This window comes from Podarcis pityusensis, assembly GCF_964106645.2.
Source record: "Podarcis pityusensis genome assembly, chromosome: 14".
Lineage (NCBI taxonomy): Eukaryota > Metazoa > Chordata > Lepidosauria > Squamata > Lacertidae > Podarcis > Podarcis pityusensis.
The window spans coordinates 27,647,511-27,669,680 of record NC_138039.1 but is presented as its reverse complement, the minus strand read 5'-3'; the positions used below and the strand labels follow the sequence as shown (position 1 = coordinate 27,669,680).

The 22,170-nt window shown below is 50.3% G+C and overlaps 1 protein-coding gene across 1 annotated transcript in view; it reads right to left on the bottom strand.

Annotated features, from left to right (window-relative positions):
* Positions 1-1,270: 1,270 nt before the first annotated feature.
* The window catches only part of ITGA11 (integrin subunit alpha 11), a 98,299-nt gene continuing 77,399 nt past the window's right edge, over positions 1,271-22,170 (bottom strand). The window contains exons 23-30 of the mRNA XM_080982097.1: positions 20,968-21,057; positions 20,258-20,348; positions 20,039-20,152; positions 18,774-18,860; positions 13,654-13,764; positions 12,673-12,768; positions 10,540-10,653; positions 1,271-2,823 (exon numbers count right to left, since the gene is read on the bottom strand). Of these exons, the coding sequence (XP_080838223.1) occupies positions 2,752-2,823; positions 10,540-10,653; positions 12,673-12,768; positions 13,654-13,764; positions 18,774-18,860; positions 20,039-20,152; positions 20,258-20,348; positions 20,968-21,057 (775 nt within the window). The 3' untranslated portion in view covers positions 1,271-2,751. The remainder of the gene's footprint in view (positions 2,824-10,539; positions 10,654-12,672; positions 12,769-13,653; positions 13,765-18,773; positions 18,861-20,038; positions 20,153-20,257; positions 20,349-20,967; positions 21,058-22,170) is intronic.

Below are 22,170 nucleotides of genomic sequence, written 5' to 3'. Positions count from 1 at the left end.
AGACAGAAGCAGATTTACAAATCTGAAGCAGCTGATGGCTGCTGTTTCATGCATGGCAAAGAGAAAGTCCTTCCATAATTACAGGGGCAGTAGTGGAAAATGCCCTTTTTTGTGTCACTGCCCTATGATGTTCCACAGAGTGGAATTTCCCCATACAATCTAAGTGACATCACAGGTCTCTACAGGGGCAGGCGATCTTTCAGGTTGGCTAGCTTTGAGCTGTTCAAGGCTTTATTTTTTAACTAGATTTTTTTAAAAAAAATATCTGCACATCCCCATTCACAGAGCATAAACATGCCTGCAGAAGGAGGCAGCCTTACAGATGCTGACAGTGTGGATTATTGCAATGCTACATACTCTACCCACCCTTGTAAATTCAATTGCTAAAAGGCCTGGGGGAGGGAAGGAGGGATATGGGAGCTTTGTATCCTAATCTGGGCAGCATCTGTCTCTTTGGAATACTCTGGAAAACAAACCATGAAGTCAAACGAGCTCAGTGGGGGAAGCAGAAAGCAAAATTGATGGTCTTTGCCAAGCTGGTCTCCTCCAGATGTTGTGGACTACAACTCTCATTAGTCACATGGTTCCCCCCTCCCCCCAAAAAAAACCACTCCCAAGGATGACTGGGTGCTTTGATTTGGAATGTGTCGTAGGGGGTGCATTGGGTTTTAAAAGACAGCTGGTGGTTTCGAGGCAGTGAGCTTGTTGCTAAGAAGATTCAAGTGAGCGAGGGAGGGAAGGAAAGCTGGCATGTTGTCACTAGGAGAAAGAGCACGGAAAGGTCGAGAACCCTTTTAGAATTTTGTACCTGAGCTCTGATCTAGCAGCTGTGGAGCAGTAGTTACAAAGCTGGGGGGGTTGGCTTTCCTGAAGGAAACGTTTGCTGGTGAATTGAACCAGACAGACTTCTAGTGCTCTGGGAGATTCCCAGGGTCAAATGTGTCCTGTCTCTGCTTCCCTTTCTGTGAGAGCAATTTTGCACTGCCAACACTTCAGTTAAGTGTCCTTGCTATGACAACTAAAAATAACTGCAGCTATGTTAATGTCAGGCTGCTCCTAATGCAACCTTCGCCAACCTGGTGCCCTCCATCTGTTTTGGACTACAATTCCTATCAGCCCCAGACAAAGTCACGGTGATAGGCTGGTGGGAGCTGTGATCCAAAACACCTAATGAATGTCAGTGTGCATTTGGGTTTTCTCCAGCCAAGAGGCAAAATTCCTAGTTCCTTTAAAAAAAAAGAAGTCTTAGACAAATGACTGCATCTAAAACTTTCACTTTAAAAAGTTTTAATTTTCTTTTTACAAAATCCCACAAACCACAATCTACTGCTACAGCATTTTACATAGGTTACTGCATTCGGTGGAACTGATTTCTCATTTTCAGTCATTAATATTCACAATAGCATAAATAATTTTATTATGCAAAAGAAACAAAAAGGGTCAAATTAAAACATTTCCATCGTACAAAAGTATATACACATATAGTACATTTTTTCCATGTGTTGCTTTTGGAAATTGCACAACTTGAGGGGAAACACTTCAAACTGGTTTGTTTTAGTCGACTTCAAAAACAAGAAAGGTAAACATTTTCAGAAAAAGTATATACAGCTGAGGATTGAAGGCTTGCATTAAGGTGCTTACAATTGTCGGTATCTGTGTTCAGTGCATTAAAAGAAGGCAATAAAGATCTCTCTCTTCAACTGCTCCATTTAGAGACTGGGAGAGGCACTGCAGAGTGGCGGACGGTCTGGCTCTGAGCTGGGCATGTATCCTGCACCCACCACTTTGGAATGAGTGGGAGTTTCATGTACAGAATAAGTGCCCAGTGCGTTATATCCTGCTTGGGCTCTTCATAAACATTTGGTGTAGAGCATCGGATAAGAATCTAGTAACTTTTTTGATTCATAGGCGCCCCTTACTTGCGGCAGTCCCTTTCTTCTGACATGGTAATAGCTAGAGAACATGTGTCCCCACCTGCAAGTTAACTTCTGTTTTATTCAAGTCACCAGCCTCTTACATGTTTTATGGATAACGTGAATGGATCTCGCTTTTTAAAGCATTAACTCGCTACAGAGTCCTCTGGTCCAGAAAGAACCTCCCGTCCTCAAATGATTTCAAATGCTGCACTATTTTGTAAAGGCAACGCCATTTGTTTCGAAGGCATGCTGTGTTGATATCTCAACTTCTTGAAGACCACCTGTGCAGAATATATCGGTCTGGTTCATTCTCCCTTGGCATCTTGAATAAGCAGTTGCTGTAAAAAGAATATGTAAAGACCCATTACAAGTTTGCTGCTGCTGGTATCCATGCAGATCCAGGTTTTTCCCTTTTTTTGGTGGGGTGAAAAGCTTTCACCAAGGAGATATGCTTGTGCCATGAATGGATAAAAAGGACCGGAGCTCAGAGGCTTTTAAGATCACTGCAGAGCTATTCTGGCATGGTAGCTGTCTGCCTCGTGGAGCTAAGATTTGTCATTTTTAAGAAAGCGATGGCCACTGAAGGGTCCCTTGTCCCTGTAAATTTACTCTCCTGGCCGTTGCTGCGTAGCTTCCAGTGTCTTAGGCTGAAGGAAGCAATTCAAACCAGTTTGAAGTCCCTTTTTAGCCAGCTGCATCTTGCCCCTTGCAGGTAACACTGAGCAGTTGGGGTTGCTTTCATGAGAAGAGGTGAAAGGGGTGTTGAGGGATCTCATCATTGCAAAGGAAACTTGGCTCTGAGGAGCCAAGTGAGTCACTTAGGGAGATGGAAGCCTCAGTCCAAGTCCTTGGTGTTCTGGTTCTGGGCTGCGTCTCTCTTGCGGTTAGCACTTTTAAAAAAGCCAAGCTGCAGGAAAAGGAAGATAAAGAAAAACCCACCGTTAATTTATATGCCTGGCATTAATAGCAGTATTGATAGGTTACATGTAGCTGAGGCTCCCTGCCTCTTCCAGCTGCATCTCAAACTCAGGACTCGCCTATATTTCTGCTTGACCTGTATTTTGACTGTATCATGTCTCAATCCACTCCCCTGGGTCTGAGAGCTTTTCTTGTAGTTCCATAGCTGCACCTTGTGAAAATCCAATAGCACCTGCCAAATCGGGTCTTCTCGGATGTGTGGAAAATCCAAAAGGAGATTTTGCTTAAATGAGTTCAGTATAGCAGGTAAGAGCGCATTTTCTCTAGGTACAGCTGTAGAAGGATGAGAAAAGCTCTTGCACCTGGGGGAATTGATGGGTACACAGTATGGTCAGAATATAGAACAGGCAACAATGTGGACCAGCCCAAACTCACTAATCATTATGTGACATCATGGTACAGTATTAGCTTGTTTATTAAGACATATCCTATCTTAGTGACTTCACACTGGCTTACAACTGAATAAAGAAATATGCAAATGCATAAAAGGGCAAACATTGAACTAGGAAATGGTGGGTGGGTGGGAGGCAAAAACACAAAACAAAACCCAATCAGCTGAGATTCTGCCTGTTACATGGCTCATACAGCAATCCTAGTTGTTAAACAAGGAAAAGACCAAATGTTTAGCAGTGTGACTAATTTTCATGGAAATGAATTTATCACTTTAATGGTAGGAATAGAGGGTAATGATTTTTGTTGATGGATTATTTTTAAAACTCCTACTCTTGTCTTCCCACCGAAAGGGCAGTTGGCAGACAATGGCTTCATATATGTCAGGGGTTCAGGAGCAGAGGCAAGGGCAAGGGAGGAAACAGAGAGCGAGGGGGAGGAGGCAGAAGAAAAGATGAGTGATGACGACGACCCGAGATCTCCGAGTCTTTCCAGTGAATCAGAAGATTCACAGAAAGGAGCACCAGTGGCCAGGGCAAGGGGGGAGCCTAGGGGGACACCCCAGGAAGATAGAGCCAGAGGGGACTTAGAGGGGAGCAGTTGGAAATCGGGACCAGCGTCACCGCCAGAGAGCAGGGAAGAGGAAGGGCGCCAGGGATCAAGCGCTGGCAGCTCACAACAGGGGGGAGGGCACGAGTCAGGAGTGGCCACACCTCCATCGGGGAGCGAAGAAACGGTCAGACGGAAGGTGGAAGGTTGGGCGCGCGCGACAAGTTCAAATGCACAGGAAGGTGGCGCAGTAGGCAGCCCGGAAAGGGAGCCAGGTCCTAAAGCCCGCCGAAAGGAGGGAGAAGAGTCAGGGGGGTCAGCGTCAGCGTCAGAGGAATCCCGGAAGGAAGAGACCCCGGGGGGCAGAGGGACCCAGAGAAGAACAGTCAGGCGGAAAAGGTGGAGCAAGGCTAGGATATTAAGTTGGTGTACAAGGGGCGGAGACTCAGATGGAGCTTCGCCGATCTAACCATTAGACGTAGGGTTGCACGCAGCAGCTTGAGAATGGAAACTGTAACTCAATAAAGACTTTTATTTAATGATCGCTGGCTAGCGTGATCCTCTGTGAGCTAGGATCTGGAAGCAACTCAGACAGTAAGCTCCATCCCTTAAATTGTGGGCATCTACAGCCTCGCGGAGAGGAGAGAAAGCGGGTGCCTACTAGCGAGCTCACGAACGGCAGACAACATGACGGCCGAACAGCAGATAGTGGAACTCAGAGAAGCAGTGTCGCGCCTGAATGCCGAGGCTCTTGCATCCAGGAAGAGAGAGGAGGACGCAGCTGCCGCCTACAGGGATCTCCAGGTCAGGTTGGAAGTGCTTACGAAGCAAGGGCAACTGACACCCAAACCAGAGGGGATTGGGTTGGGGAGACGAACAGGCGGTCTGGTCTCTCACTTCGATGGGAATTTGCAACAGTACCCCAACTTTAGAGCAGATGTAATGTGTGCACTGCAACTGCTGAACAAAGACTTTAGAGATGAGCAAGAGAAGGTGGGATTCATCATGTCCCATTTGCATGGAGATGCTAAAGCATGGCTGCGCAATTTGTGGAGAGATAAGGATCCGGCGCTCCAAAATGCGGATGCCTTTATTAAAGCGATGGATGGGTGCTTTTTGTCAAGCATTGACGTGGATCTTGCTCGGCAGCAGATACATGGACTGAAGCAAGGGAGGGCCAGCGTAAGGCAGTACCATGCCCGCTTTTTCGCTTTGGTCAGTGCTCTGGAATGGGACAGAGATTCGGCTCCTGTAAGAGACCTGTTTTGGGAGGGATTGCACGGCTCGGTTAAAGATGAAATTGCGAGGGGGGAGAGACCCCGGACCACGCAGGAGATCGTTCAGAGGGCGCTGGCGGTGGGGGTGCGGCTGGAAGGACGTCCGTGGAGCAGTGGCGAAGGGCGTGGAGGGCGCGAACCAGCCAGGGGCTCCTCCTTCCTTCCCAGAGAAGCAGCGCGTGCGCAATCCACGCCTCCGCCAGGAGGAGGAGCGGAACCTATGGAGGTTGGAGGTGCAAGGGCTCAGTCAGCAGCCATAGCCCTAGCACCGGCAGCAGTGAAAGCGAAGCCTCCTAGAGGGAACAGGAAGTGTTACATCTGCGATGATCCACAGCATATGGCGAAAGAGTGTCCCCAGAGGCTCCACAAGCACACTGCAGCCTCAGCAATGGTAACTGCAGCAACGCAGCAAGGACAACCACAGCAGGGAAACGACGGAGTCTGGTTGGAGGAAGAGGCACTGGGGCCCAGCCAGACGTGTCAGTGAAGCAGTCCCCAGAGATTTTACAGCCCATGGACCCCCTCCCGCCCAAACCGGTAGTGAGGCTCACCGCGTCGCTCCAGCTGCCCAATGGAATCACCATGGACGTGCCAATCACCATTGACTCCGGAAGCAATGCGGACTTTATAGGGCAGGACTTTGTCGACCGGCACGCTATACAGTTGCTGCCTGCCACGCTGCCCCTGCAGGTTGTCACGGTGGATGGCAGGGAGCTGCTAGGGGGGCAAGTGGTGAAGCAGACGCCACCAATGGTGATGCGACTTGGGAATCACAGGGAAATCATCAGCTTCAATGTCACTCAACTATCGGACACGCCCATTGTATTGGGCATGAGTTGGCTGGACAAGCACAGCCCGACGCTGGCTTGGTACCAGAGGCAGCTGACCTTCGGCTCTTCCTTTTGCGCTGAACACTGCATCGTGCCCAGGCAGGAAGGAGGGGAAGAGGAGTCACAGCTGCAGCTAGGCACGCTGCAAGCGGTTCCCCACAAGTACGCGGAATTTTTGGAGGTTTTCTGCGAGAAGGAGGCAGACAGGCTACCCCCCCACAGACCATATGACTGCAAAATTGACCTGCTGCCGGGGGCGGCGCTGCCCAAAGGGAAGCTGTATTCCATGTCTGAGGACGAACTGCAGGAACTCAAAGAGTTCATAGATCATAATTTGGAGCGCGGTTTCATCCGAGAGTCCAAGGCAGCGGGGGGCAGTCCGGTATTCTTTGTTAAGAAGCGGGACACGCCCCAAAAAAGACTTGTAGTGGACTTTCGCATCTTGAACAGTGTGACCAAGCCATCGGACTTCCCCATGCCCCGAATCGACGACCTCCTCGCAAAGGTACGGAAGGGCAGAGTGTTCACCAAGTTGGACCTGCGAGGGGCATACAACCTCATTCGCATGCGGGAAGGAGATGAGTGGAAGACAGCCATGTTCACGCCCCTGGGCACCTACGAATATAGAGTTATGCCTTTTGGATTGCAAAATGGCTCCCACGTTTTTCAAGCTTTCATGCATCACGTGTTGGCGGGGCTCCTCTACAAGACGTGCGTCTGTTTCTTGGATGACATCCTGATCTTTTCGGAATCGCAGCAGGAGCATGACAGACACGTCAAGGAAGTGCTGAGCAGGCTACAGCAACATAGGCTTTACGCCAAGCTGGAGAAGTGCCAATTCGACGTGACGGAGGTGGATTTCCTGGGCTACAAGTTGTCTGATAAAGGGCTCGCCATGGACAGCGCCAAGGTCCGAGCAGTGTTGGATTGGAAAAGCCCACGCAACCGGAAGGAGGTCCAACGGTTTGTCGGCTTCGCGAACTTCTATCGCAAGTTTATCAAAGGCTTTGCGATGCAGACAGCGGCCATCACGGACACGCTCAGCTCCAAGAAAAAGAAGTTCATCTGGACAGAGCAGGCGGAGCAGTCCTTTCAGGCACTCAAGCGTCTCTTCGCGTCGGAAGAGCAGCTGCTTCATGTCAACCCCAGCAGGCCGATGAGGGTGGAGACAGACGCTTCGGACAGAGCCGTGGGAGCAGTCCTGCTGCAGAAAGACCCGCAGGGGGTTTGGAGGCCGGGAGCGTTTTATTCAAGGAAGCTCAGCAAGTCCGAACAGAACTACACCATCTGGGACAGGGAGTTGCTGGCCATTCATGCAGCGTTCAAAGCGTGGAGGCACTTCCTGATCGGCGCCAAGCACACGGTGCAGGTCTGCACGGACCACAAGAATCTAGAGCACTGGCGCACGGCACAGTTCCTGAACCAGAGGCAGATACGTTGGGCTGAGTTCTTTGCGAATTTCGACTTCCGAATAGAATATGTCCCGGGGGACACCAACATCATGGCGGATGCTCTCTCCCGTAAGCCACAGTATCTGGAGGAGGCAACGCCAGCGGCCGCCATGCACATCTTCGCACCGACAGTGTGGGCGTGCGCGGCAGCAACAGTTGACCTGGATGCGGTGCGACGAGCGTTGCAGGATGACTCCTTCGCGCAAGCAAAGATGGCAGAGGTGCACAGGGGCACGGCAGCGACCGACGAGTTCCAGCTGCGAGATGGTTTGCTCATCCGTAAAGGGGCCATCTACGTGCCGGGAGACGAACTTCGCGCCAAGGTACTGCAGCAGCTGCACGACGCGCCCACTGCCGGGCACTTTGGCAAGGAGAAGACGGTGGAATTAGTAGCCAGAGACTTCTGGTGGCCCGGAATGAGAGGGGAAGTCGCGGACTACGTGGCGAGGTGTGACACCTGCCAGAGGGCCAAACCAGTGCACAGACCGCCGGCCGGACTGCTGGAACCGCTGCAAACTCCGTTCGAACCATGGGAGAGAGTGGCCCTGGACTTTGTCACGGATCTGCCCAGCTCGAGGGGCAAGACGGCTGTGCTGGTGGTGGTGGACTTGTTCTCCAAGATGGCACATTTCATTCCGTGTGCGAAGGTGGCCACGGCGGAACAAACCGCCAAACTGTTCATAGACCACGTGTTCAAGGTTCACGGTCTGCCGCGGTCTATTCTGTCCGACCGAGGGCGACAGTTCATCTCGAACTTCTGGCAGAGGCTGATGGGCTTCCTGAACGTCAAGATCAACCTGGCGTCGGCTAGACACCTGCAGACCAACGGGCAAGCGGAGCGGGTCAATGCCATCATGCAGCAGTACCTGAGATGTTATGCGAATCAACAGCCTGCGACGTGGGTGGATTACCTGCCTCTCGCCGAGTTCGCCTACAACAACACGAAGCACGTGTCCACGGGGGTCACGCCGTTCTTCGCCAACAACGGGAGGCACCCCAGAACCTTCCCGGGACTGGAAAGAATGGGGGAGGGGGAGCCGCAGACAGCAGATGCGTTCGCGTCGGAGTTGCAGGAGGTCCACGATCAGCTGCGGCGGCACCTGGAGCTGGCTAAACACGCATACAAGGTACAAGCGGACAAACACAGAAGGGTTGGCGAAGAGATCCATGTGGGAGACTGGGTCTGGTTAGCAGCCCACGCAGTGCCGGCCAGGTCGTTGGCGAAGAAGAAACTAGGGCATAAACAACTGGGGCCCTACCAAGTCGAAGAACAGGTCAACCCGGTGGCTTTCAGGCTGGCTCTTCCGGAGGGTTCCAGAATGCATCCGGTGTTCCACAGATCGGTGCTCACTCCCTACAAGGCACCTCACAGGTTTCAGGAACCAGGAAAGGCACCGGGTCCGCTCCGAGAGAGAACCGGGCAAGGGGGAGTGGCACAGGAGGAGCGCATCAACGAAGTCACGGAGATTTTGGACTCCAGATGGGGGGAAGAGGGGGTAGAATACCTTCTCGCCAAGGAGGGCACCCCGGCCAGTGCCAACAGCTGGGTGCCGGGCTACGCTTTAGACGAACCTCTGCTCAAAGAAGAGTTTCATGCCCTCTTCCCACATAGGCCAATGCCAGCAGACTTTTTCGACGACTGGCTTTTCACGCCCACGCTTTCAGCCAGCACGTTCCGGGGGTTCGACTCGGACGAGGAACCGACACGAGACGCCCGTTCCCCGGAGGGGTCACCCTCGGGATCTGCTTCAGAACCCTCGTATTGGTGGGATGATCGACCAGAGGAGCAGTTCCGCAGAAGGTGGCTGGAGGGTCCAGGACGAGCAACGTCTCCAGAAGGCAACGAGGGAGAGACGGACATGGACGTTTTCGGGGACGACCCGGGTTTCGAGCACGGCGGCACAGAGATGGAAGCGGAGGTGACCGTCGTCAACGAGAGCAGGGAGGAAGAACCGGAAGACTTCGGATGGCGGCCCGCCACGGGAAGCGAACTGTATCCGACATTCGTCCCCCTGACACGGCAGCACCCAGATCCCGCACCGGAAGGAGGGGAGGGGGGAAGAGGGGGCTTCGAGGGGGGGATGGATGTCAGGGGTTCAGGAGCAGAGGCAAGGGCAAGGGAGGAAACAGAGAGCGAGGGGGAGGAGGCAGAAGAAAAGATGAGTGATGACGACGACCCGAGATCTCCGAGTCTTTCCAGTGAATCAGAAGATTCACAGAAAGGAGCACCAGTGGCCAGGGCAAGGGGGGAGCCTAGGGGGACACCCCAGGAAGATAGAGCCAGAGGGGACTCAGAGGGGAGCAGTTGGAAATCGGGACCAGCGTCACCGCCAGAGAGCAGGGAAGAGGAAGGGCGCCAGGGATCAAGCGCTGGCAGCTCACAACAGGGGGGAGGGCACGAGTCAGGAGTGGCCACACCTCCATCGGGGAGCGAAGAAACGGTCAGACGGAAGGTGGAAGGTTGGGCGCGCGCGACAAGTTCAAATGCACAGGAAGGTGGCGCAGTAGGCAGCCCGGAAAGGGAGCCAGGTCCTAAAGCCCGCCGAAAGGAGGGAGAAGAGTCAGGGGGGTCAGCGTCAGCGTCAGAGGAATCCCGGAAGGAAGAGACCCCGGGGGGCAGAGGGACCCAGAGAAGAACAGTCAGGCGGAAAAGGTGGAGCAAGGCTAGGATATTAAGTTGGTGTACAAGGGGCGGAGACTCAGATGGAGCTTCGCCGATCTAACCATTAGACGTAGGGTTGCACGCAGCAGCTTGAGAATGGAAACTGTAACTCAATAAAGACTTTTATTTAATGATCGCTGGCTAGCGTGATCCTCTGTGAGCTAGGATCTGGAAGCAACTCTGACAATATATAAAACTGGTTTTGGTGAGGAACATCTTACATCCATTGGGGTCCCCATTGCCAGTTTTCAGCCTTCCCCAATCTGGTGCCCTCCAGCTGTTTTTGCACTACAACTCCCATCAGGCTAAGGGGTGGTTGCAGCAGTGGCAGACTTTGGGGGGGGCGGGTCTCTGATTTGAGCAGCACCCTTGTGTGACACTGTGTGACCATTACACCATAGTTGTGGCGCCCCCGTGACTCAATTCCCAGTGCAACCAAACTGGTTGCGCTCCCCTAAATGCGCCTCTGGTGGGAGAGGGACTCACCTTCCACAGTGCCAGCACAAGGAGGGCCAGCAGGAGGAGACCACCTAAGGTGCTCCCAATGATGATCCAGATGGGGATTTGGGACTCCTCTATCTTGGAGATTTCAAACATGACCTGCAAGAGGAATACACAACAAGAACATTTGCAACTTTGGAGAAAAACCTTCTGAGGGTAAGAGCTGCCTGACAGTGGAATGAATGACCTCAGAAGCTGGTGGGCCCTCCTTCATTCGAGATTTCTAAACAGAGGTTGGATGGCCACTTGTCAGGGATTCTTTAGCTGTGATTCCTGCATTGTAGGGAACTTGCATTAGATTACCCATGGGATCCTTTCCAATTCTATGATTCTACCAACTGGCTCTTCGAATGGAACCTCCCTCGACTTTCAACCCCCTTTGCATCCAAAAAGGAGCAGGGTGATGGGTGTGATTTGTATGGAATTGAAAAGGAAGAAACAAGTTTGGTTATGTATGTTTGGGTTCACTCTGCAGAAGCGTGGCCATGACAAGCACATACTGACGTCTGCTGCCGGCAGAGGGCACCAGCGCCCCACTTTTTAACGGCATTTCAGAAGAGCATGCCATAATGTTCTTCTGCTCTGTGTCGGTATGTGCATTTATTTATCTCTTCTTCCAGGGCTGCAAGCACAAGTCTATTCAAGAGCATGAGGGGCCCTCATTGGGGCCTAATTCTGAAGGAGAGATGCTGGATGCAAAAGGTGCAGTTTACCCCGATTGGGTTAAACTGGATTTGCAACCCAGTCATTGCTGTTCTGCTCTGAACAGCTAGTGGATCAGGAACTTTGCTTCCAGACTGCTGGAATCCAGATGACATTCTGCGGCCCAGTGGGCAGTTCCAGATATGTGTGTGTGTGTGTGTGGGAAAGACAATTTTAATTGGGACTATGGGTTAGGAGGAAAGGATTAAATGCTTCCTGCCATCTTGACACAGTTTAAAGGGTAGCAGGAGGAAACTGATAGAAAGGCAATGCTATTTGGAAAGGGAAGGTTAAAGTGAGAGAGTTAATTGCTAGACAGGAGAGACAAACCCCAGAGAAGGAAATGGCTGGAGCACTCTATACAGGCCAGAACCAGCCCGAAACCCACAGGAAAACTGCATGATTGGTCATCTGGGGAAATTGCACAGCTGTTTCATTGCTTTTTTTTTTTAAGTCAGTTTTTCTGAGCTCTGGGTGGGGAAGCAGACGCTGAACAGGGAAAGCACGAGAAGAAGATGTTTTGTCCATGACTATTGGTGCTGTGGGTTAAACCACAGAGCCTAGGACTTGCCAATCAGAAGGTCGGCGGTTCGAATCCCCGCGACGGGGTGAGCTCCTGTTGCTCGGTCCCTGCTCCTGCCAACCTAGCAATTCGAAAGCACGTCAAAGTGCAAGTAGATAAATAGGTACTGCTCCAGCGGGAAGGTAAACGGCATTTCCGTGTGCTGCTCTGGTTTGCCAGAGGCGGCTTAGTCATGCTGGCCACATGACCCGGAAGCTGTACGCCCGCTCCCTCGGCCAGTAAAGCGAGATGAGCGCCGCAACCCCAGAGTCAGCCATGACTGGACCTAATGGTCAGGGGTCCCTTTACCTTTACTATTTGCCCTGTAAAAAGTGAGTGAACAAAGCATGGCTATTTGACACTATGTGTCTGGGTGTAGATGCAACCTGAAATGTTACACTGGTAACTGAAAGCAAAAATGATTTGCCCTTCCCCAATTGCCGCCTAAACCCAATGGCAAATTTTGTTGCCATCAAATTAGGAGACAAAATGGTCTGAGAGGAGAGAAGAGGCAAGCCAAGAGATGCAGTTCACTTATGGATGAGAAACCGTATCTTTGACTGCAGGCTTCTGGGTTCCTTTGAACCTACTTAGCAGCAATTTCAGAAGCAAGGTTTCCTTCTTCCCAATAAATCCATCACCCCCATGACATACCACACTTCTCCAAACACAAATTCCAGGTCTGGTGCGTACCATTCCTTGCCCAAGTTGCTTGTGGCCTCCCAGATCACGAGGGTTCGAACATGTGCTGCAATTCCTGCATGGCAGCGGGGTTGGACTAGATGTCCCTTTGGGTCCCTTCCCACTCTACATTTCTATGAGATCTGATGAGCGCCTGTGGTCAAGCTACTCACCTGCCGACTGGGATCGTCCTCTCTGAAGACGAAGGCACTGCGGAACCCTCTCTGCAGGACGGCGTTAATCACAAATCTCAGCGACTTGAATTTCATCTTGAAAAGACAGGGCAAGATAAGAGTCACAAGAGGGGGCTCAACAGTGGACAGTTCAGCTAGTCGGTTACTCAGCTTGTTTGGGGGGCCTTTTCACTGATCTGAGCAAACCAGGGGTTGTGTCGTTTGTAAGAGCAGCACTCTTTCCTGCCTGGAATGTTTCAAGTGATACACCAGGGAAAATAACTTTTCTGTGCCGCAGCATCACTCCCTTGATGTATGCCCTGAGACCTGCAGGTAAAGGGCGGTATTCAAATTTAACAAATAAAATAATAATAATCATGTCTGTCCAAAAGCAGCTGGAGACCCAAGTTTGGGAAACCCTGTTTGAAACAGTTGTCCTAAATTGTTTTTAGCTGATAATTTAGTTGTTTTATTCTTTTTGTAAACCACTTTTAGGCTTTTTTTAAAAAAAACAAAATACATAAAAACAATTTATTGAAGGGTGTGTATAAATAAATAAAGACCAGAAAATCAAGCTGGCTGGCTGTATGATGCGTTAAAAACAACTCTTTTCTTTAAACCAGGGAGGGTCTCACCCAGCACTCATCTTAGTGAAAAAGAGGTCACAGATGTTCCTGGCTTGACCTAATTCTTTCATTATTTGGTGTAATTAGCAAATGGTGTTGATGTGGCACTCAAGAGGATGACAAATCTTGTTTCCCAGCTACGTAGAGAGGGAGGATTCCATTGGGGACGGGCGGGGAATGACTAGCAGCTGAAAAAGCTGGCGAGAAAAGAGGAAGTTTGAAAACCGCCTCATGGCCCAACTCCCTGGAGTCAGGGGCTAGCTCGGGATACAGCCGAGCAGCAAAAGCACAATAATCTGCCAGCCTTCAACGGGGATAGCGCTGGAAGCTCCACCGATTGCTGACTTGCCCTTACAGCTCTCAGTGACTTCATCCACAGATTTCCATGCAAGAGGAAGCTGACTTCTCCATTGGCAGCCAGATTTACACTGCAGTCTATGGATATCACATCAGAATTACTGTAGTTCTGGAAGGAGTAAAAAAGAAAAGAAAAACGGAGTTAGAAGTGGAGAGGGCCAGAACGAAGCACATTCTTCCCACTTGGAAGTAGGACCAAAGGTTGACTACTGCAGTTGTCTGGGCAGGTGGGTGAGCACCACTGGGCATTCACTCAAATTTGCTGCATCCACAATGAGGAGGTCGGATCCTGCTCATACTGGATGAAAGGAAGCACTTTTTCTTTTCTTTTAGCTGCACCGTGTTTCTCAACCTGTGGGTCCCCAGATGTTGTTGGACTACATCTCCCATCATTCCTAGCCAGCATGACCAGTGGTCAGGGATGATGGGAGTTGTAGTCCAACAACATCTGGGGACCCACAGGTTGAGAACAGCACAGATAAAAGGAAGTTCTTCATAGTTAAACTATGGAACTCACTCCCACAGGAGGCAGTGACCAACTTGGTGTCAGGCTTGAGGAATCCTCTCCCTTCCCCGATGGCACCAAGAAGCAGGGAGGAAACAAGGAAGTTCTTACTTATGATTTGGTCAGTTACTATGGTGCTGCCCAGGACTGACCTGCTGGGGGCCTGAAGGGCCTGGCCCTGCTTCTCTCTACCTGGCTTGGGGCGGGGCCTGACAGGCTCCATAAAGGAGTGCTGCTGCTGCTGCTGCTGCTGCTGCAGGATAGAGAGGGCTCCATTTTTTTTTGTTTTTTTCCAAATTGCTTTTATTTTTTATCAATCAATCAATAGATTTTATTGCATTAGCCGTGTGGCCATAGCATGATATACATTAAAATAACAACATGAAATGGGGGTGGGGAGGTAAAGGTAGATATCTTCCTGGGCGAATACTTAAAAAAAAGAGGGGGGGGGAAGGGGGGTTACTAAAGCGACAGGGGATTTAAAACATTGAGCGACAGATAGTACAGAAACAAACAAACAAAAAAAAACTGCTGAAGCTGGAGGAGGACCGTTAAAGGGTCCTTCAGCTCCTCAGATTTATCCTAACTCCATTGTCCTTGTACTATGGAACTTCGTTCGATTGTGCGGCGTATCGACTGCAGCTGTGGTGTTAAGGAAGAAGTTAGTGCCGCTTTCCTCTTCATCACACTAAGCAGGAAGTTAGCTGTCATCTCGGTAATCCAACAATCAGAATCCTGCAAAAGGAGGGACACTATCCAAGGCTGGATTGGGAGATGAAGCTTATTCACGAGGGGAGTTAAAAACCGAGATCTTTCATCTGTCCAGTTGGGACAGAAGAGCATTACATGTTCCATAGTCTCCAGGGCCGTGTCGTTACAGGTGCATGTTCTATTTGCGATGGGAACTCTGGAATAACGACCCGACAGAACTGCTGTAGGAAAACAGTTGAGACGGGCACAGGTAAAGGCCCTTCGCTTAGCCTCCGAAGAAATTGTGAAGCAGTATAGAGGGATCCCTTCAGGGGGTGGAATAGCTAGGGCTAGGCCTGAACACGGCCCTCTTGCATAGGAAGCTGTGTTAGAGAAGTCAAGTTGCTGTAGTTTCTTTTTAATTGGAGGTAGGGCCGCCGGGCTGATACACTCTAAGTTAAGAACAGTTTTACAATTCAAATTGAGAAGAGAGCGGAATTTGAGGTTAATTGTAGTTTTCCAAGGGGAATTATGAATATCTCTTAGGATCAGATTGGAAAAACCACCTCTAATTCGAGCATCCGATGCTAATAGGTGGAAGCTGTAGGAAATGGCTCGACTCCATGCTCGTTTAACAATTGAGGGCTGGGCGAACTCGAGTCGTAGGGCTGCACCTGAGACACATCTCGGGACGCCGGAAAGAGATCTCAGAAACATATGAAGTGGGCGGTCCAAGTTACCTGATATTGCTGTAGTCCATACTTCGCATCCATATAATAATTTAGGGACAACTTTGGCATTAAATATTTGAATTGCTGCTGGAAGGTGTTTGCCGCCCTTCTGGTGGTAAAATCGGACAATGGCGTTAGAGGTCGTGGTTGCAGCGAGAAAGGCAGATTGTAGATGGGTGGTCCAGGAGAGATTATAAGTGAAAATTAAGCCTAGATATTTAAAGGCTTTTACCTTTTCTAAGTAGCCACCTGTGATCTTAAGCGGCTCCAACTTGAGTTTGCGGGAACGAGTGAAGTGGAGGACTTTCGATTTTTTATAATTAATATTAAGAGCTTTCGCCTTACAATAGGCGATAAATGCATTAACTGCATTTGCTAGGTCCGCAGCTGTCAGGGGTTCAGGAGCAGAGGCAAGGGCAAGGGAGGAAACAGAGAGCGAGGGAGAGGAGGCAGAAGAAAAGATGAGTGATGACGACGACCCGAGATCTCCGAGTCTTTCCAGTGAATCAGAAGATTCACAGAAAGGAGCACCAGTGGCCAGGGCAAGGGGGGAGCCTAGGGGGACACCCCAGGAAGATAGAGCCAGAGGGGACTCAGAGGGGAGCAGTTGGAAATCAGGACCAGCGTCACCGCCAGAGAGCAGGGAAGAGGAAGGGCGCCAGGGATCAAGCGCTGGCAGCTCACAACAGGGGGGAGGGCACGAGTCAGGAGTGGCCACACCTCCATCGGGGAGCGAAGAAACGGTCAGACGGAAGGTGGAAGGTTGGGCGCGCGTGCCAAGTTCAAATGCACAGGAAGGTGGCGCAGTAGGCAGCCCGGAAAGGGAGCCAGGTCCTAAAGCCCGCCGAAAGGAGGGAGAAGAGTCAGGGGGGTCAGCGTCAGCGTCAGAGGAATCCCGGAAGGAAGAGACCCCGGGGGGCAGAGGGACCCAGAGAAGAACAGTCAGGCGGAAAAGGTGGAGCAAGGCTAGGATATTAAGTTGGTGTACAAGGGGCGGAGACTCAGATGGAGCTTCGCCGATCTAACCATGAGATGTAGAGTTGCACGCAGCAGCTTGAGAATGGAAACTGTAACTCAATAAAGACTTTTATTTAATGATCGCTGGCTAGCGTGATCCTCTGTGAGCTAGGATCTGGAAGCAGCTCTGACAGCAGCTGTTCTGGATAAGATGACGGCATCATCAGCATAGAAAAGGGAAGCAACGGGGTGGCCTGCTAAGTGAGGAGGATACTTAGATGCTAGCTTCAAAGTGGAAATTGCATCATGAAGATAGAGATTAAACAGTAGAGGGGCCAAGAGACAATTTTTTATCTGTGTCATTTTAAATTGTGATTGATATTAATGCTATATTCTTAGTTTTAGATTTTATGATTTATGTGGAAATTGTTTTCCATTTGTCTGTGTATATTTTTGATGTGTTTTGTTTATTGTTAATGGCTTTTGTTATGTTGGTAATTATGTAAATCTGGTCATGTCGTAAGCCACCTTGAGCATTGTTTTTAGCTATGGAAAGGTGGCATACAAATAAAATGATGATGGTGATGATGAAAGACAAAGAAATCCAGTCATTCCTCAGTGATGGAGTTGCTCACACTGAGCTCCTCCTCCTTCCCTGCTAACAACACCACCTGCTTCTACGGCATCTGCCCATGGTCAACTGTCACTGTGCCCTTTGTTCTTAACGAATGTCGTGTTTTTGGAGAAGAGGGGTCAGTTATGCTGTCCAGTGACGTGTCAGCTAGCTGCTCTGTGTCTCCACCTTCTCCTAACACCTCATAACTCTTCTGTTCACCTGTCTCTGAGCTGTTATCTTCCTCAGTGCCCTGCTGTAATTTGAGACTGCCTTCCTCTTCTCTGGAAGCTACAGGAGAAGGGCGGGGGGGGGGGGGGTGAACTCCACCATTCCTCGTCCTCTTCAGTCCAGTCCCTGACACATGGATGGATCTAAAAGAGGACTGGACCAATTCACAGAGGAGAAGGCTATCCATGGTTGCTAGCCACTCTGCTATGTTCTACCTCCTCTCAGAGGCAGTAATGCTTCTAAATACAGTGGTACCTTGGGTTAAGAACCTAATTCGTTCTGGAGGTCCGTTCTTAACCTGAAACTGTTCTTAACCTGAAGCACCACTTTAGCTAAGGGGGCCTCCCACTGGCTGCTGTGCCGCTGCTGAACAATTTCTGTTCTCATCCTTAAGCAAAGTTCTTAACCCAAGGTATTATTTCTGGGTTAGCGGAGTCTGTAACCTGAAGTGTCTGTAACCCGGGGTACCACTGTATCAGTTTCTGAAAAGCACAAGAGCGGAGAGGGCGCTTGTGCTCAGGTTCTGCTGTGAGAACAAGATGTTGGATTAGACAGGCTTGACCATTGGCAGGACCCAGCAAGGCTCGTATTATGTTCTTATGCCAAGCTGGCAGTCCAAAGGCGGCCTGCCGCATGGAATAAGCTGAGACGGGGGACATTTGTGATTCTCCGAATGTTGTTGGGCTCCAACTCCCAACAGCTCCAAAGGCAGGGAATGCCCACAAAAATGGTGCCTCTTTACATCCCTGGCCAATGGGCAGGGATGATGGGGGCTGGAGTCCTTCAACATCTGGAGGGCCGCAGGGTCCCCATCCTCTATCATGATTGTTGCTCAGAGTGATGAGCATGCTTGAGCCCAAAGGGATTTCTGGCCCCCATGGGACTCAGAGCCTACTCGGGTTTCCTTGCTGTTTTGGATGACCTCCCCCTGCGGTCTTCTCCTTTGGACAGGCCTGAAAATCACTTGCAGGTGTCATCCTAAGCAAGACTGGGCTGCCCACACTCCAGACCAGTCAAGCAGCTTCCTAATGCACAACCTGATGTCCTCTGGTTATTTCGGATGACGACAACGATCAGCCCCCACTGAGGACACCAGGTTCAGAAAGGCTGGTTGAGTGCATCAGCCCAAAGTCAATTTGCTATCTGACCTCATTCTCCATGTTTGCTATGTAACATTAAAGCCAGGGAGGGCATTCTCCCCTCCCCAGTCATAAAAAGTATTCATTGCACAGGAAATGCCGCGCAGGTTGTGAATACCTTGGCAATGACACTGCATACTTTTTTAAAAAGATGGACCAGAATTTGAGCCCTATGTTCAAGTCTTGTCTCAGCACACAGGATTTGATTTTGTGTTTTCAGAAGTCCAGCACAGAAAGATGGGCATTACATACCAGCTGGGGGTGGCGCCCCAAGTCCTCGTCAGAGGGTGTCCTTCGATAATCTGTGTTGTTCCCCCCAATGTGGCACGTTATGTGTTCCTATAATAGAAGAGGGAAGCTGGAATAGATCACTGGGAACAGAAATCCAAAGTAACATCCTGCAAAGAATGACGCAGACTGGACAGCCTGTTTGGGGGCTTTGCTCCCCCTGTGCACATCCTTGCCCCTAAAATACAGCTTCCGCTTGTGCAGCCAGTCCATCCCAAGGCAGCACACAAAATGTGCCCTGTGATTTAATGGGCACCTGGATTCCAGCAACAGTCTCTCTAGGAGGAAAATTGTTCCATGACCTTACAAGCTAGTCATTAAATGCCAGTGGGAGGTTTGGCTCTCTGCTGCTGCTGGCTCCTAATCTTTTCCACCTCCCCAGCCAGCCATGTGTGGAAGTGGATGGAGCCCTGAGTGCACAGTTAATGCAGAAGGGCTGTAGCTCAGTGGCAGAGCACCTGCCTTGGGTGCAGAAGGCTCAGGGTTGAATCCCCGATGGCATCTCCACATGGGACTGGGAACCTCTCTTGCCTGAAACCCCTGGAATGCTGCTGTGAGTCAGTGTAGGAGATATTGAGTTAGAGGAAGCAATGGCCTGGCTTTAGTCTAAGACAGCTTTCTTTCGGAGCCAAAAACTGTAATAATTGGGTCAAGAGGGTGACTATTAGCAGAACAGATGGGAGGAAACCAAAAGATGACACAATATCTGGATGGGAGGATGGTACAGCCTGCCAAATTTGCCATCGGGGGCCCAGTTTTATAAAAAGCTCTAAAGCTGGACACAGGAGACTGCCAAGCCAGACCACTGGGTTCCATCTAGCTCAATATCATCGACACGGGCTGGCAGCAGCTCTCCAGGGTTTCAGAAAGGCAGCCTTCCCAGCCCCACCCAGAGATGAAACCTGGGGCCTTCTGCGTGCACAGCAGATGTTGTGCCCCTGAGCCATGGCTCTTCCTGGTAAGCACCACAAGTCTTTACGTAAGCCAAAGGGGTTTGATCCTAGAACTGGAAGTTGCTTGCAAGGGGTAGGGGAAGGTCTGAGCATCATGACAGCACATTAACTGTGGAGGTTGCTATGATCACACAATCAAATTTGGGGGTTGGGGGAAAACTCCCTACATTGTGGCTTCCTGCTGGAGCATCCTGATTTGTAACCCACACCTTAAAGTTCCTTTGAGGCTATTTTAAAAAAATCCCCTTAAGAATCACAAATAAAAGTTCTAGCTACCTCATCCACATGGAAGCCCGCTAGCTGCAGAAGGCGATTGCCTCCCCGCGTGGCCACGGGTACTGTGATTTTGATAGCCATCGCATCAACAGGGAAGAGGCCCAGATTCTGCAGCTGTGAAAGTTGACAAACAAATGCCAGATCAAGACCCTTCTGCAAGGGGACTTCCCTCACCCCCTTCCCCCACCAGGTTCCTCAGACCCAGAGTTCGTCCACTACCTTAAAGGTACAGTTAAAAGGCGGACCAATGCTGTCATATCTCTCCAGAGAATTGTTTGACTTGACCTCGTAGTAATTCTGGCTGGGACTCCTGAATAACAGCAAAAAGGAGAAAACTCATCCATTCATAGTTCAACTAAGGGTGTGTTCACATTTCTGCCTTAGAGCACAGTAAAGTTGTTCCCTCCCCCCCCCCCACTGAGAGTGTTTCACAGCTGAGCTCTTTTGCCCCTTAGTTCACATCAGCAGGTCTTCACTTAGTGTCAGATTCATTTCTGTTTGTATACATCTTTTGGATGTCTTTATCCCATGCAAAGGTGGTTTCACCTTGGCTAGAAGTGAATTATGAACAGCTTAAGGGCTCCAATCAACACACCAAACAGTAGTACCTTATAAGAAGCAAGACATTTGAAATGGTTTTTCATATTGTTCTTAATGTGCTCTAATCTGTCCTGGAACCTTAGGGTGAAGGGCAGGTAATTCATTGTAGTAATAGTAGTAGTAGTAGTAGTAGTAGTAGTAGTAGTAGTAGTAAGTCCAGGATACACCTACATTTTTAATAATGCTGTGTGAACTCAGATTAAAAACCCCACACTGGAAACATAGTGAGTGCCCATTAAACAGGAGCATGAATGCACACAGCGGGTAGAAATTTCAGCGTTAACAAATCAAAGCGCTATAAAGACTCCACTCAAGGCCATCAGCAGTACCTGGTGAAAAGCAGGTCTGTTTCATACTTCAGCGGAAACTTTAGGAGGGCAGAATTGTCATCTTTGGTGTTTTCCTGTTCTTCGCTGTCACTAGAATACAGAAGAACCAGAAGCTCATTTAGGTGACACAGAAGCCAGCAGATTGCGTGGCGAGTTCCCGCCCCCCACCAGGATAAATAAAGACACAAGACACCATAATTTAAGGTTAAATGGGCGATTTAGGCCACAACTTTATTGAATTCAGGAATGAGAGGCATTGGCTTAGGCATTGGTCCTATCGACTATCCGGCTCCAGCCCATTTGCTGGAGACACGGGAAGGGTTAACACCATAGGGGAGTCTCCTGCTGAGGCACGTCAACTAGGAGCTCCCCCGGGTCACCGCTCGGGGGCGTGCCTTTGGCCCACACCTCCATAGGCTTCGGACAGGGCCACGCCCCCCGGAGTCCTTTATCAGACCACCCTTCGTTCACTGGGGGGAGGTGATGGCGTTCCTCCCCCCCCCATCCTCTTAACCCCTTCTTACCAATGCCTAACCGCCAATGCCGAGGAGTTGTGACGAGTTGCTATGAGGTAGGCGAATAACCAAATGGCTGTAAATTGCCAATTGGGAAAAATTCCTACCATGCCCCTTGCGGCGACAGACTGAAGTCCATAGCAAAGTCAGAGACCTGCCTAAAGCCTACCTAGAGGGAGGGAGGGTGGGAAAACGTGAGGGCTAGCCGGCGAAAAGAGGGCGAGCCCCCTCTGCGCCGGCCTTAAATAGGGCAGGCCACCCCCCCAGCCAGCCGATTGGCTGGCTGGGGGGGGGGAGACGCGGCCGGGATTCCCCTGCTCATGTGGGGGTGGGCGTGAAGCCCGCAACCCCACCTCCTGGGCAGGCCAGAAGTGGCTTTAACAGAGAATGGGCTAATGTTGATGAGAAGGCAAAGGCCCCTCCAAACTGGTACTTTTTTGAAGGTGTCTTCTACAACATCATTCAGCCCGGACACTGAGGTCCAGCGCCGAAGACCTTCTGGCAGTTCCCTCACTGTGAAAAGTGAGGTTACAGGGCCTTCTCAGTAGTGGCACCTGCCCTGTGGAATGTCCTCCCATCAGATGTTAAGGAAATAAACAACTATCTGACTTTGAGAAGGCATCTGAAGGTAGTCCTGTTTAGGGAAGTTTTTAATGTTTGATGTTTTATCGTGTTTTTAATATTGTGT